Consider the following 17,032-nt stretch of genomic DNA (forward strand, 5'->3'; position numbering starts at 1 on the left):
GCCCTTTAATCAGCACCAGTTTCTTTACTTCAACAGAGTTCTGATATTAAGCAGTCTTCCTTATCATTTGGATGGTAGATGCAAATAATTACTTTTGAAGTATTTCAAACAATAAAGCAGAGATTTTAAACCAAATTATTCTGAAGACAATATTTTTGTGTCTTTAACTATCAAGACATTAATACTTTGCATTGAGCTGTTCAGTGCATTTACAAAATACTAAGTTTCCCCCAAATTAAGTAACTTTTTTTTCTACCTTCAAGGAGGTCATCTTCTTCTATTCCTTTGACAATTTTAGATTTATAGTCTCGAAAAAACATGTATTTAAGTAGCCTTCTAAGCTTCTTCTAAGAGAAAAAAAATACATTTATATTAATTAGTATTATATAGTTATTTTTTATTTAGACTAACTTTGTAACACAAAAACATACAAATGTGTAATACATTACCCAGTAAATATCATTTTTTAAATGTTCATAATTTTTGTTTCTACAGAAAATCTATACATAGAAAGTGCATTAAGGTCAGTAGCATTTCCACATTAAATATTATTTATTTGAGTTCCTTGGTATTTTGCTTGCCAACTATGAGACAGAAATGGGTTTGACTTTCAGAAAGCAGAAATTCAGAAATCAGGCTTCGGGCACCCCAAAATCTTTGCCATGTTTGGAAATCCAAGCCTACAAATGCATATTTCCATGAACTTTGTCATCCATGTTAACTATTGTTTCAGGTATAGCTTTACAGATCATATCAGATAAAGAAACTGCAATTGGTTTTCACGTTCTAGTGTTTTGTTTAATTTTGATATGGTTTTGGTCATTAGGTTTCACCTATCAAACGAGGAAAGAAAAGCAAAGGGCAGCGAAAAGGGGGAGGGAAAGGGGGGAACTAAGGAAGAAAAGGAGATGAAGGAAGAATAAATAATGTTGATAAAAATACCTGACTATTTTTTTAATAATTTTAAAATTTGAAGAAAGAAAATGAATCTAATCTTTGTATGGAAAAATGTTTTTTTAAATTATTGACCTGCTCTACTTACTATCCAGAAAAAGTAAGACCATCCCTAAATTTGGAGATTTTAGTGAGGTAAAATACAGGAAAAATATTATAAAGAAAAATCAAGACAGGATTTACTGACAGCCTAGATGACAAAAATGTAACGGTCACAGTCAAACATCACATCTACACTCTGCATAACTAGGGACAAATTAGAATGATTGGTTTTTAATAAAAGGCACATAAAGGATTAGGATCAATATTTATACCTTTATTAAGAAATTGTTTTGAGCTTTAAGCTACACTACCCACCCTAAGACTTAGTGAAAAAAATCTACTGATAATTCAATTCACACGAAAAAATTAGATTAAAATGTCACACAATTATTGTACTATGCACAAAACAATTGCAGAACAGCTATACTTTTAAATAAAGCTATTCATGGTGATGGACTCCTTTCAGATAGGTTAAACAAGCACTTTATAACACGCTAAACAGCTTACTATGTAAAGGAAGAAATTTCTGTCTTATTACTATACCTTATCTTTGCGCATTAAGAACAGGAGATCTTCAGCAGAGATGACTCGAGCTCCTCTCAGCTGAGAAACTTCAGCTGCTTGCTGCAACTAAAATAAATTAATAAATTAGGACGGCTCTTTCTGTGTTAAAAAATTTATTCACTAGGGTTTGTTTTAAATAAGTTCAGATAATATTTTGCATGGTACTGCATAGCAAAATACAAGCTATGCACTAAAACAGTGCTGGGAGTGTCACTCACTCGGTTCTTGTTACCCAAGAAGTGAATAACATTTTTATGAAAAGACTGAAAGACTTTTGACAAATCTCAAGCAAAAGGTTTTTTGTTTATATTTAAAATGATTGCTTTTAAAAGGCGCTACATCCCTTTTTTTCTTTCCTTGCATGACATTAGCCCAGAAAATGAACATATAATTCTCTCAGGCAATGTAAAAATGCCAAATTCTTGCCATAGCACTTTATCTGCAACTGTGGAAGGGTGGGTGATCCCTCTCACAATTTTTTAGAATAACAAATATTAATTTTAAAAAGCTTACCTAAGTATTTTTTTGAAAGAAACTCTACCCCTACTTGACTTATCATTAGTACAAACCAGACGCACATGAAGAACATTTTTAGGCATACTCTTATTTTCTTTGAAAGAAAATGAATTGATACGAAACACCAACTCTATTAATAAAGTAATTGGGAAAACCTTATTGAGCAGACCAGGCCATTCAGATACAAAAGAGATAAAGATGGGATTGAGCAACAAATGCCACAAAAATTGATAAGAGCTGGCCAAAACAGTGTGAATCAAAGAACTGTCCTCACCTCCATCACAACAGTGCCACTAAAGGCCCCAAACTCCTCAAATTATGCTGCGAAGAGCAAAAATCTCTTTGTAAGGGGCTAAGCATGTCAGCCTTGGATTCACCTTCAGTAGGTGTAGGAAATCGGGCTAGTTTATACACAAATAGATCATATCAAAACCAGTACAAGATTAGAAACCAAACATGTGCAAGCTGATGCTTATCAAACTACCGGACCAAGGAGGTCCAACCCAAATGTACAAGAGAAATCCATGGGATTCGCTCCTTTCACCTCGCTAGCCTTTGGTTCTGGCATAAGACGATGCTGTAGAGGAGGTGGGACAGAAAGGATGCTTCACAGCAAGGAGTATATCCGATTTCTCTAGATTCAAAAACATTGTCCAAAAGGCAAGATTTAATCAGTTTCTTTGCTCTTATCCTCATTAACAATCTGATGGATGAACTGACAGTGAGCACAGTACACAAGTTATCAAAAGGAGAGACACCTTAAAAAATTCTTGGCATTAAAACTCATACACACCTGTAACATGATCAGTAAACAGCAATTTAATTTATTTTCAAATATCTCTATATTCTTCTTTCAGAAATGCATTAATGCACCTGAAAATAATTTAAAGAAATCCTATCCTTCATACTCACACTAGCAATGGTTTCACTCAGTATCACTGGCTGAATAAGTATATTATTAATCTGAGCTCCCATGCTGCTATGACTTGAAATAGGCCTATTCAGAAGTTAAAAAGATCAACAAAAACAGTAGCTGTTTCTAATATCCAAAGGAGGAGAAGGGGGGGAAAAAGATTTTCATTTTGGCAAGTGTTCAGTGGGCAAAAGATTCAGTCCATAAATCATAATACTGGACTGCATTAATTTTTTTCCACACTAATCACATGCATACAAAACGTTAACTGTATCTCGTATGCACAACACAAAACATACTGCGTGAAGAGTTTCAGATTTTCTCCTTGAAACCCTCTCTTGGCCCTTGCAGTCACAGAGACCAGAGAGATTTCAGGAATTCAGAAGTCACAGTAATATAATCTTACTTGAAAAATGTAAGAATGTGAAAAACGATAGTTCTATTTTTTGGCATAAGCAAAACTGTTTCTTATTCTGATTAGTCTGAGGGCACACAAGCTACTTATATTTCTAACATAAAATATAAAGAGCTGGATAAAAATAAATTTACCAAGAATGAGCCAATATTCATCTCTGGTGTAAATCTATTGCAGTTAATGGATTTATGCCAAGGCTGACTTTGGCCCCACTAAGCTTAAAAGTGTTACAAAACCTGACCTTAGCATGGTGATAACACAACGCAGCTTTTCCAAATATCATATAAAACAATGGCAGAAATATCTGACACGAAAGTATGCTCTAGTTCCCTAACACATACAGGACTGTAACTATAATCTTTAAGGTCCCTTTCAACCCAAACCATTCTATGATTCTAGAAGACATTAATTTTCTTACCATAAAATTCAGATATGTTAATTCTTGCATGTAGCTGAAACACCTTATTTTCCCAAATGATAAACATGTGACAACATCATTTAAAACAAAGATTGCGTGCAAGCTGCTTACAGGAACCTCCCAAGTAAGGGAGTAGTAAGGAGAGGAGGCCAAATTCACGTCCCATTTGCATCTAAGTAAATCCTGAATAACACTGTTTATTTTAATGGAGTTATTCTGGGCTAAACACAAGATCAAAATCTGGAATAATATTCTCAGTTTCTACCAAAACAATGAAAACTTTATTCTCGCATTGCCTCTACTTTTTGCATCTATTTTATTTTAAGGAATGAACACACAGCATTTAATTTCTTTGGCTTAAAGAAAGCAAAATACGAAAATAATTACTTCCTGTACAGTTATAAAATATGGATTATTTATCCAAACAGACCATAATGAGTTCTGCATTGGTACACATATTTACCTGGGAAACCAGGATATGCTCAGGTAAATATGTATCCAAGCAATTAAAAAAAAATTACGTACCACAGAGCCTAGGTTGGGGGGAAGATGTATTTATAGTTTTAACGCACACATAATTGACTCATTCAAACCACAACATGAGTGCTTTGCTATAATTAGTATTACAACAAACTGTCTTATTTGACTGTCCCAGAGTTGCCATTAATATGCAATAAGCCCTGATTCCTTAATTTCCGGAGCTGAAGGCCTTGTTGAGTCATTACCGCAGCCGCGTTACATGATGAAGGGCAATTTTAGGAGCCATACCAAAGAAACGATCCATCTCTGAGCACCTAGCATTTATCATTCCAAAATAGCAATTTTCAGCTATGCAACCTTGAAGTCAGGAGGTGTTTCACCTTTTGCTGCAGTGGAAGTACTGGGGGTTTTTATTTTGTGAGCAGTAGGTCTACTGCCTGTGACTCCAGATGATAGACGTGATATAAATGCTGCAATAACTTATCATATGAGCTTACTATATGGCAACAGTGGAGATACGGCAAGAATTTCCCCTGATCTCCCTCCTCCAAGACTCAACTATATTCAGTGGCAGTCACAGAATTTGGAGCAGCAGCAGTTCCAACATACTCACTGTCTTTTCCTAATTTTTTTTAATGATGAAAATTATTTAGTCCACATTACAAAATATTTTGGTTTGGATTAGCTTGAAGAACAGCAAACAATCCAAATTACCTAGCTCCTTAAAGAAAAACAGGCTAAATTTCCTAATACTGGCAAACAACATTTGAGACCTCGGAGCCTGAATATTTTATTACAGCAAAATTATGAACCCCTAAACGTGAAGTTTAAATAACGGAAGTGTTGAAATGACTTTAACTATAGGAGCGCAAATAGTTCTGTTAATAATTAGGAGTTTATGAAAAATAAGTGTATTTTACAATTTTTCACATTACAAAGAAGGTAGTATATACAGTAACTATATTTTAAAGTCTAAGAAGAAATGGCTGGGGAATAATATTTTAAAATGTAATCACTGGTTTAATGACTTTATGAAGTTAACTTTCTTGGCAGGATGAACTGAAGTATGTTAACGGTCACCTTACGGCTATTTTCTTTTTGCAACTTCTGCAAATTATAGATTTGTTGAAAGGAGTATTCATTCTCCTATGACAGAAGCACAGTTACTTCAATGGTACTGTCTGCTTATTTTTTTTCGTAATTATTTTTTCTTCCACTACCTCCAAAGTCAACAATCACCAATACTTCTACAAAAATGTCTTGATGGACAAACAGACAAAAAGCTGGAAAACAAACATACTATGTTGTGACATAATCCTTCCAGTTAAGCTGCAGGATGGAGTTGAAATGGTAATGTTTGCATGCCTTGAAACTGCTGGGAGCCAAGAATAATGCTTCAGGAGCTCTGATTTTATTTTCATTATAGAGGAAAATTAGATCATAGTTCACCTGGCCGAATCTTTTTTTTTTTAAGGCAGGAAGGTGGTTTTGTTATTAAATATGCATTAAAATGTCATATTTTTCATCTTTTCTAGATCAGAATATGCAACTATAAAAATACCAATAGAATATTTTGAATTTAGATATAGTGCCATAAATGTATTCTAAACAGAGCATCCCAATACCTTTTTGAAAGCAATCAAACTTTGTTTTTCCCTTAAATCTTTCCACATAAGACCTCACATATTACTAATGTTGACACCTGAGCTTCTAATCCTAACATACATGGGAAAAATACAGAATTTGTTTCCACTAGTCAGCTTAGGAATGTGCTTTACACAGTTAGCACATCCTGGGAGGATAATTATATTATGGAGTCCATTAGAGCGCTCTAATAGGTCATGATTTAGGATGACCACACAAGGGTTAAAAAGCATGACTAAGTCATCACGAACTGTCTAAAACATAACACTTTCATCTGCAGATTAAAAGACGATCAATTTTCTTGCTATTAGGTATCTGGTTTTAAATCTAAGTATTTTTTACTGAAGAGCATTTAATGTAATACCAGGTGATTATGTATGACCTTGAGAAGATAAAGCTCTGCATACCATTTTGAGGCTTTAGAAGAGCACTTTCTTGTTTGACATACAGTGAATTTCAGTCCATACAGATCATGAGAATAAGAAAATATCAGTTCTTACCCTTTGATCCCTGGCATTTACCGAGAACTTGCTTTCAAGTACATAATTTGTTATGTTTGTTTCTTCAAAAAAACCTTACTCTGTCTCTGAAGCAAGATTGACTGCTTAGTCTTGCCTTCTAGCAGGTAGCAACAGCTTTTGGTTTCCACAGTTCAGCCAGCCCGAAGAGCTGGATCTGGATACAGAGAGTCTGCAGCCAGTTACTAGTACCTGGAAAAGAATTATCCCAAAAGTATCTCCAGCAATAAGTAGGTTATACAAGGACTCTTTCCCTCTGAAAGCATAAAGAGTATGTCTACAGGTCCAATACACAATGATGGTTTTGACATCAAAGCAGTTGATATAAATTTAAGAAGTCAAATTGTTCTAACAAACCCAAGAGAAAACAGCCCCTTCCTCACCTGCCTTCAGACTGAAATTGTGTGAAAGACAGTCCTATGAACTCCAATAAACAGCCCTACATCTCAGTCTGCACGTTTTTAATCATATCACTGATATGAAAGATCCCTAAAGATTAGTATGATGATGAAGAGATATCTTGTTATTATTCCCATCTATTTAAATTGAACATTTGATATAGTTTTGGACGTCACCATCTCATTCTACTGACAACTCACATATGTCTTTTGATTATAGAAAAGGTTGTAAGTTTTTTTGGTTTGATTTTTGGCAACACAGTCAGTACAATCCAAATAGAAGAAATGCAACAAAGGCAGGTACGTACTTGCAGGGAGAGAAAACTGCAAAAGCAGAATATACCCTGCAGCTTGCTCAAGCTGATATTCTTCATGTTACAAACAAGATCCTTCTAAACACACACACAAAAAAGAATCTGAAAAATGTACAGAGCTTTTAGAAAACTACAAGGACTCAGCCTGTGTAATGGAATGGGCTAACAGGAAAATGCACTGTGCTCCTGGAGCTTACCTATGGTGTACCCATGGTTTCATCCTGATGCAAAACCCTGCCGCTGGATGGAGAAGGGTGTCTACTCACCAATGTCATAAAATTGAACATTACCAAACAATTCTAAGTTAAAGCACACACCATTTATTTTCAAGGAAATGTATAAATACAACATTAGAAGAGGCTAGACTGCATTTGGCCAGCCAGGGCATCTTCAGACTGTACCCCACAGTGCATCTCAGAGTGGCAGATTCCCAAACCACAGTGATACAACATGGGGCTATTGTGCCATGGATGTGGACACTTACATGATTTATGTCCATCTGATCCTCAAGTTTATCAAGCTCCCACTGGAATGAAGCTCTACCGTTTGTCAGCCACCCCCCCATTTAGTATTATCAACAAAGTTGTTGAGCATACCTTCTGTCACCCATCCAAGTTGCTGATGAAGACATATGGGCTTCATTACTCCACTCTTTACTAATGTCTAAGAGACTTAAGTGTTGCTCCATAGGAGAAGGGAGGGGGAAAAAAAAAGTGAAAACCTTTACTCATGTGTGGAATAATTCAATTTTCACAATGGATTTTTCATCTTTGCTCAGCTTGTTGGATATGGTATAGTAACTCCCACGGTTCAGTAGCCAGTAGAGCACCAATCCCACCACAAACTGGGATTAAGGAAAGCTGCATCCTTGTGCTCTATATTTTTTATTTTTAGCAAGCATAATCATAGCTGAGCCCCACATCTGTTGATACTCTGAATCATTCTTGTTTAAAATATAAACAGGCACAATTATTAGGAAAATGATAATTTATTTTTAAAGCCCAATAGCCTAGGCCCTGCTACTAAAAGTGAAGATTTGCATCTGTAGGAGACGGTACGATTTTTTAAAATTATATGAAATAGATTAAATAAGGAAAATAAATTTCCAAGTAAACAGGGATATTAATACTCTTATTTTGCAAAAGATGAGCTTTAAATCAAGGGGTTTTTTTTTTTAAATCTTTCCCTTACAAATAATTTAAGCTCTACTTCTTAAATTAGAGCTTGTTGTTGCATTTTCTGTCACACGGGGAAAAGAATTTAATGCATTTATGAACAATACATTTCAACTTAAGCTTCAGACATGACTTTTTCCTATTTTTCTTTCCTTTAATTCTAATATCAAAATCAACATTTTGGGCCAACATTTTATACCTGTAATTCTTCTACTCTCCGTGCAACAAAACAAACCCTATTGCACACCTGACATTTATAGCAGGCAATAATGACCAAAGTGAAATTATATCAACAATGTTAAAACAATTAAGTCTCTAAGTGCAGCAAAGTATTCAGACTCGTTGAATTCAGTTTTAATATGGTCAAATTAGTCAGTGGCTACGTAGATGTTAATTCAAGATTTGGTGCAGCGCAGGAGATGGCCACTGCTGCTGCTCTCTCTCACTGCTGATGATAACAGCAGGCAAGAAAACAAACTTGGAAACTTCTACTCTAGTTATTATTATTACAAGAGAGAAAAAATAAGGTTGAAAAATATCATCCAAGGGGAAATGATGGAGTAGTGTTCTCTAGAACGATCAAGAGACTCTGAAAAAGCTTTGCAAAGTGTGAACTTTGTAGATATGAAAGATTTATTAGCCAGTATGAAACTGAAAAATTCTCACAACCAAAAGCACTCCAATCTCTGCATTTCTGAATAAGATGAGCGTAGAGGTCCTCTCTTGACTGTCCATGTTCTAGGACTGTCAGGATATTCCAGATGCTGAGGTAATTGGTGCCATCTCACAGTAAATCACCGGCAGCAAACTTCCTTGTATTTAAACTAAATAAATGCTGATGTTTTGGAGGAAATGATCACAGAATAGTTTGGATTGGAATGGACCTTTAAAGGTCACCTAGTCCAAAACATAATAAAACTAACTACATTTAGACTCAAACTTTCACAACAAGCTGTTTCATATTTACAGCAGTATCACTACAGATATTCCAAGTTGAGAATCTCAACTACAACTATTACTTCCACCTAAGTTATGTCTTTGAATGCCTTTTTGGTTATGTTACTGTGAAAAAATAAGAACGTGCAATCTTTTCAGCAACAAATGCACTCACCTTTCCTTTAGTAAAACAAAAAAGCAATTAGAATTTACTGAGGAAAATATTATTTTCAAATATTTAGTCTATTAACTCAGATTTATTTTCTCTCCATCAATTATTTCTATTTCTTTTCTTTCTTCAATATTACTATGGCATGCAAACCAGCAGAGGTTTGCATTATACCACAGCTTCCTGTCCTTTGGTCTCAAATCCCAGAAGAAACCACCATTCAGGATTATTGTTACTCAGTTTCCAATGCTGCAAGCAGGAAAAAACCTGTTCTCTGTTGATTGAGAGACCATCTAATATAAACAGGTTTCTTTCTCCCATTGCTGTAGAGAATAACATTTGTTCAAATCATGCATCCCTACATTGCTCACACAGGAGAATAATCATGCCTTATATTAGTTTTACCAGAACACTAAATAAATACTGTTCCTTTCCATATGACAGCAAATTGGAATCAGGCTTCACTGTTTGTCATAGAGAAAATAAGACATATATTTACCTATTCCAAGCATAAAGATAAAGTGCTTTTAGAGCAAGCCTCAGGCTAATGAAAGAACTGCAAAGCAAGTGAAGAGCAGGCAACCATCAGGGCACTGAATATAGAGAAGACAGGACCTTGATCCTCTGGCTGAACTGATCCCAAAGTCATAAAAAAAATTTCTTCAAATACCTCAAAATGAAGGACAAAAACCTACTTTAAAAAATTAAATCCCGCAAAAGACATAGGCAAGACATTGCTTTGAAAATTTAGACTAGGAGACAGAAAGAGAAAGAAAGGATTCAGGTTCAATCAAAAATACAAAACGGTAACATTTTCCATTAGAAAGCTCTACAATTATTCACAGTCCTGAAGAGATACGCCATTATGTTCATACTTGGAAATACTGTGCTAGTGGTAGAAGACTTTGTAAATTAAAAGATTTTACCCAAAAGGATTCACATTGGTCTTTCTTCTAATTTTTAATTCTCATTTGCTCAAATGCGCATGGGACATTCTCAGTTTGCATGGTGACTACAACTAAATGCTACAGGATTGCTCAGATTAAACAGTGAGACACATAATACATGTAAATGCCTACTGGTTTAAATGGTTTAGGGTGGCAGACAGGACATACAAGTGTCTGGGCTTAAGGTAAATGGTACTGCCTGCAGAAGTTTGGCAGACAGGTATGTGTCATCTTGCAAGATGTACTCAAATCATCAACAAAAAAAGAAAACAATAACAGAAAAAAGAAAAAGTGAAAACCATTTAGTTTTAATGCTTTTTCAACCACAAGAAAGGCATGGATTGTGGATTATGACACTAGAGAAAGTCTCAGTCTGTTCTGTAATCTTTAATCTTAGGGAAAATTATTTGTCCATGTGGACAAGGAATAATCAGAATGTGTAATAAAACAGGAAGTTCTATGAAATTTTCTCTTCTATCAAGAAATCTCTTCCCAGTTAATTTCCAAATGGCTTCAAAAATCCTAACTCCATAGCACCTTTCTTCCTAGAATCCAAGATCAAGGCAAAAATGGAGAGAAATTTATGAAAACAACAGTCCCAGTCCAAAGTAGACCCATTTTCATGTAAAAATAAGAGGAAAGGAAGTCCAAATTTTTCTATGTATTTTCTTTTTTATTTATATGAATTATAATTCTCAGAGCTTCAAAAAATACAAGGTAAATTGCATAGATGATACCATGAACACAACAGATTTTCTCTTGGGAAGATGGAAGAAAGAAAAAAGGAGGGAGATCTTGTTCAGAGGAAGAAAAGAAAGCAACATGAAGGAGTGTAAATGTAAAATCTGAACAACAGATATCCGTGTCTGCAAAATGGCACTGATTTCCTAACTCTTATTTAATGCTCATTCTTTAATTAACATTCATTTCCCAAGGACATAAGTTTGAAAAGGCTGTTTCACATTACTTTAGCACGAAGAGAAAGAATCACTTTTAAGCCATGAAAAGGCTGAGGAAAAAAATAAACATGCCTTCTGAACCTAATTTCCTCTTTATTGCTACTGCAAAGTTATGAAATGAAATCTATTATTTAATTACATTGGATCAAGCAACAGGAAGAGAAGGGAGTGTTTGAGTCACAACATCCTTGTAAGGATAAATTACTACACTTCCTCTTGTTAAAAGACAGTTTTAATGGACTGAAACTGTACAAATGGTTAAAATCAAACTACTGGGAGGCAGGAAGATCTTCTCACTAACATAAAAACCCCATAAAATGTACTCTGAAATTCTTAACAGAAAGATCGGTAACAATAGGGAAAAATGTAGCAACATTTCTGCCAGAACGTCAATAGTTTGAAAATTATTACATTTATTCAGATTCTCTCCAGAATCTGAAGATAGTTTAAAAACTATACAGTAGCTTCTGGGCTTGCTTTCTTTTATGCTTTGCATTGGAGATGTTTAGATAATCTATTATGAAAACTTCAAAATTTATCTGCTATTACTACCAAAATTTTATTAGCCATAAGGGATTTCCCTTAGCTGTGCTTCAGTAATGTTTACTAGATCCTTCAAATTGAATGCAACTGTTGGAAAAGTTAAAGCATTTTATTTCTTAAGTATGTTCTTGGCATGAAAAAAATGGGAGGTCTTTAAACTATAACAAAAAGATAGGCTGAATTCTAAAATGTTGGAATAGATAACTTGGCAACTGCTATAGAGTGCACAACTGGGATATGAATGTACAAATGTTGTGATCTTTTATATAATTTAAATTCACTTTGACTTGTGTGGAGATGCTCTGAAATAACCTTTCATGGAAATACTATCTTTTTTCAAAACACTAAATAGAACTAACACAGAATACGCTAAAATATGAGGGCATTTCACAGATAATTTGAAGAACAATGGAAAATATCCTTGAAGTTGTTCACGAAAGCTACTCCTAAGCCTAAGGGCAGTATGGGAGAAAGCATTTCTTTGAAAAAGCTTTCCTGGAGGCAACAGAGACTGATTTCATAGGCCCATCAGAAACTGGACTGACCTCTCATGACTGAAGGATGGATGACATGAGGGGGTAAGTATAAGTCATGAAGTTTTTTGAGGAAAGATGCAGAGAGGTTTTGACAGGGATAAAGAAACAAGATAGAAAAAGCTGTCTGCAGAAATTTTCTAGATCAAAGATTTTCATGGTGTCCTACTAGTAATTTGGTCCACAGTCTACTTCTAAACTTCTAACACAGTCTATGAAAGCAGTCATAAAATGAAACCTTTCAGCCATGTGGTGTCTCACAGGACTCCATGATTCTTGAATTTTTTTAAGAGGTCTGATCTTCAACAGAAAACGTTAGAAGGCTACTTGTCCCCAACGTACCTAGAGATCCCAGACTTCAACTTCTGAATGTAGGAAATCAAAAAAATATGTCATGAATGCCATCATACATGGCATATTTCTTATTCTTCTCTTGAAACTCCAGTTACTGGCTACTATCAGACTTCAGCTGGCTATATATGGACGTTTGGTTGAATTCAGCGAATTTTAAAATATTTTACCTACCAATACTTCACAATTAAAACTTGCACATTCTCAAACTGGTTATGAACCAGAATGGCTTTGACAGCCAGTCAGTCAAGAGTCAATCCAATAACCTATCAAATGAATGAGCAAGAAGTCTGATAAAGTAGAGGAAACAAGAGATTCATGTCAAGGGACAGGAGTACTTGGTCTTTTGAAAAAAATCTCTGGAAATGGGCAACAGGTCCAAGCCATGGACATATATACATCCATTAGGAGAGGACAAATAATTTCCCCTGCCCCAGTGAGATCTCTGCTTTGGGAATTCAACTGTACAATCTTATAATTAGATGCAGCTCCACAAAAACTTCTCATGTGTTAAGTTACTAAGGCTGAGCACAAAGCCAGGATATCCATTACTGGTACCAGAGGAGTCAGAAGAAGATAATGTCAACGATGCCAGCAGGGAGGAGGAAAACTAGTGTTTCCAGCATTTATCTTTGTCCTTTGGGAGCCACAAAGGGAAGTGTTAGCTCTACAGGTTTGATTTCAAGAGACACTGAAACGTCATCAAAAAGCTTTGAGGGGAGGGGCTCAGGGCAAAAAAGAAAAGATGAAAAGAAAAATCTTTATTTTCTCCAGGAAAACCATGTTGTAGATTGGCATCTGAGCACAGTGGTTCTAAGGTAAAAGCTGAGCCTTAGCACAATCACCAGGACACAGATTGTTCAGGTCCTAAAAAAATGATAGCACAGATTCCTTCAAGAAGAGACTGTGATATTTCTCCACAAGCACACAGTCTAAAGGGTCTGCAAAAGGGTACATATTTCTCTAATTATTAGAGGTATTCTCTGCAGTGTTTGTTTATGGAAATATGGGGAAGACCATCTAAGGCTAAAGTGAAACTGATGAATTTCTAACAAAAAAATCACCCCAAAAATACAACAAAAAAGCATCGAAACACAAACGGAAAAGTACCTTCATTCCTCAAAAACAATGGAACACTTCCAGTTTTATCATGTGTTTATAAGAAAGTGAACTCAATTATCAGTCACAAACTGATAACCATGTTTAGCAAAAAAAGAGTGAAAACAAGCGTGAGTAAAATCAGTACAGGTATGATGAAGATAAAAAGAAATCTCAGTTCTCAGAATGACAGAGTGGATAACACTTTTCTAAAAGACATGAGGAAGGAGTAATCCAAAGTGAAATGCAGAGTGGTTGAAGAGAAGTTGCAAGGTTGGGTAAGATTTAAGAAGGAACACTGATTATTGAAGGGATTTAATAGGTTAAAAAAGTAGGGGATAAGATTAACTAACAATAATAAATAAAAGATTCTCCATTAATACAGATCACTCCCTTTTTAGATTGCTTTTAAGGTTGATTTCTTTATTTTGGAAAAGCTAGATTACCTACATGAATTTTACATTTTTGTTCATATGACAGTGATATCTGTTCTACATCTATTTTACAAATAGGCAAAATGAGGCAAGGAACAACTTGCCTGTACACGGGCAAAGACAGAACCAGGAGAAAAAAGCCTCTGCCTCCCTCACCAACCAATTAGCAGCACTCCTTCACTGCTAACGATTCTTCTCTAATGTAAAAGGAAACATCTGCAAAATAATGCAGAAACATAAACAAACCCAACAAACCAAACCTCTTCTGAGCTTTAACTTAAAGAGTTTTTTGAATCTAAACTTGTATGCACTCCTAAGCAAAACTATAAATATTTCCCAGAGCCTAAAGCTGTGAAATGCAGAGGTGATTTAGCAGACACTCAAACCATAAAAACTGTGCCCGATATATTTCTCTTCTAATTTAGAGTAAGTGGGCCAGCCTTATATCATATATAATCATAATTCTCAGTGACATTTAAACCAAAAACCAACTAAACATTTAAACTAAAAACCTGTAAACCTCCATAAAGCTTTACAAATAGTATCAGTCATTTTAATATAAAGCTAAGAGACAGTAACATAAACAATGTCAACACAGCCACTAGTTTGCAGTTTAGAACCTGGAACTGGAATACTATAAAAGTAAATCCTTACATTCACAAGAAGTCACTTTTCAATCAGTGGCTTTTTGAGGAGGAATAGGATCTGCAGCACACATTAAAGCTACACCATTAGAAATCAAGAAGTATAGGGATAAAGAACGGCCAAAAGTAAAGCTTAATTAGGTTTGCAAGTCAGATTAAGAAGCAAAGCAAAGGAGGCTTCAGACATAAAACAGTACGAAGAAAGATAATCTGTGCAGAAGGAAACAGAGAAGGAAAATCTAAACACGGTTCCAAAACAGGAGAATAATTTTCACTGAGAAAGAACTGAGAAGAACTGAGATTTTGAGCACAGGATCAGAGGTACGACAACTCATGGAAGAGGTATATGGAAAGAAATTATTTCTAATGTACTGAATGGACATAAAGATTTTAATGCACTCCAATCATCAGCACTGGATATCTCAGATGTGAATGAACCTTAAATACAACTGAACGTCTGCTGGCATTAATATTTAAATAAATCAGATACGTTTGGGGAAGCTAAAGGGATCAAATAATTATAGGCTGCTGCCTACAAATACTTCAAGAGCAATTAGAAAGATGACGGATCCAAATTCTTTTTGGTAGCGACAGATATGATGAGGAGCAACAGACAGAAATTGCAATTTAGGCTGCCCAGGGAGGGGGTGGAGTCCCCATCCCTGGATGTGTTTAAGGGTCGTTTGGATGAGCTGTTGGGGGATGTGGTGTAGGGGAGAACTTTGCAGAGTCGGGCTGAGGGTTGGACTCGATGATCCCAAGGGTCTTTTCCAACCTGAATGATTCTGTGATTCTGTGAGTCTACGAGTTTGGAAGGATTGGGTAGGATGTTAGTAAAACCTTTCTCATAGGAGGACAGAGCAGCCCTGCAGCAGTAAAGCACTGCTGCAGGGGCTCTGAAGAATTCCTCTGTGGAGCTTCCAAAGTCTGAGATGGACAAAGCCATGGCTGACCAGATCTAGTTCTAGTGACAGTCCTCCACCAGGAGCATGTTGGACTAGATGTCTCCAGAGGTTTGATTTTTTTTCTTCCTCTCTGTATTTTGTACATTCTTACAGAGTTTTTGAGTAAAAGAAATTGTTTACTTCTGTTTGTACAAGTTCCAGCACAACAGTCACTCTCCCCTCCATTTGGAATAGGGTCCCCTATCTACTGCTACAGCAAAAATAAAATTCTTATCATAAATAGTGTGTCAAGAAAGTGGAAGTGCAGAAAGCCAGTCCTGAGGACTCTGCAAAAGACAGAGAACACTGGTGGAGGTGAGACAAACCTCAGCACATCTTTGAGCTGCTGCTACAACCGTCAACTCAGAAAGTCAGCTGTAGCCAGCTCCCCAATATCTATCAATCACAAGGAAAAGCCTGCAACAGCACTGCTTATAAGGAGTAAAAGAAATAAGGTCTGCTCCTTCACACCGGCAGTCCCACTGTGCACTGAACAAGATGTAGGACAAGAAGATAATTGCTGACTCCTTTAGTAAGAACGAATAAATACATAAAAATAACAGGTTCATTCGCAGCAAGCCATCTAGGTTGATAAATGCCTGTTGTGTGTAAAACAAGTTGAGCAAGGTTATTGGGATTTCTTTTGATACAACTTGAATGAAAATCAGCTTCTATGATACTGTAAGTATTCCCAGAGTAGGTTCCTTAACTATTTGCAGCCTTGGTTCATTCATATAAATAGGCTCTGCTAATATGTTTGAGCTTCATTTAGGAAAAAATAGTTATTCATTACAGATGTGAGTATCTCTGCTCTGTGTACTTAGCCACATACTGCAACTAGTAATAAAATGCAGAGTGGTTGAGCTCATACCTCACAGTTAACTTTATAATTTCATCTAGTTAAGATTTGCCTTAAAATCCTATAAGCTAAATCCTAAAGACCTAACACAAGTTTTTACAGAATAGCTCCAGAATCAAGGCTTTTTAAATGGATTAATGTAAACAGTGATTCATACTCCAGTTACTACTGTTAATAAACTTAAGGTTGTTGAGGTTTTTAGATTCTCTTTAGATATATTTCCCTTTATACCTTACAGATGTAATAAACAGTGATATATCAGCT

The 17,032-nt window shown here is 35.6% G+C and overlaps 1 protein-coding gene across 7 annotated transcripts in view; it reads right to left on the bottom strand.

Moving 5' to 3' along the window:
- SUPT3H (SPT3 homolog, SAGA and STAGA complex component) overlaps positions 1-17,032 on the bottom strand; it is a 279,545-nt gene that overhangs the window by 90,898 nt on the left and 171,615 nt on the right. For 6 of the 7 annotated variants that reach the window (XM_074861396.1, XM_074861395.1, XM_074861394.1 and 3 more), the window contains 2 exons: positions 1,540-1,626; positions 257-347 (listed from right to left, as the gene is read on the bottom strand). In XM_074861396.1, coding sequence (XP_074717497.1) covers positions 257-347; positions 1,540-1,626 — 178 coding nt within the window. The remainder of the gene's footprint in view (positions 1-256; positions 348-1,539; positions 1,627-17,032) is intronic. The other variant, XM_074861397.1, reaches the window with a different exon arrangement.

This window comes from Strix uralensis, chromosome 3 (genome assembly GCF_047716275.1).
Source record: "Strix uralensis isolate ZFMK-TIS-50842 chromosome 3, bStrUra1, whole genome shotgun sequence".
Lineage (NCBI taxonomy): Eukaryota > Metazoa > Chordata > Aves > Strigiformes > Strigidae > Strix > Strix uralensis.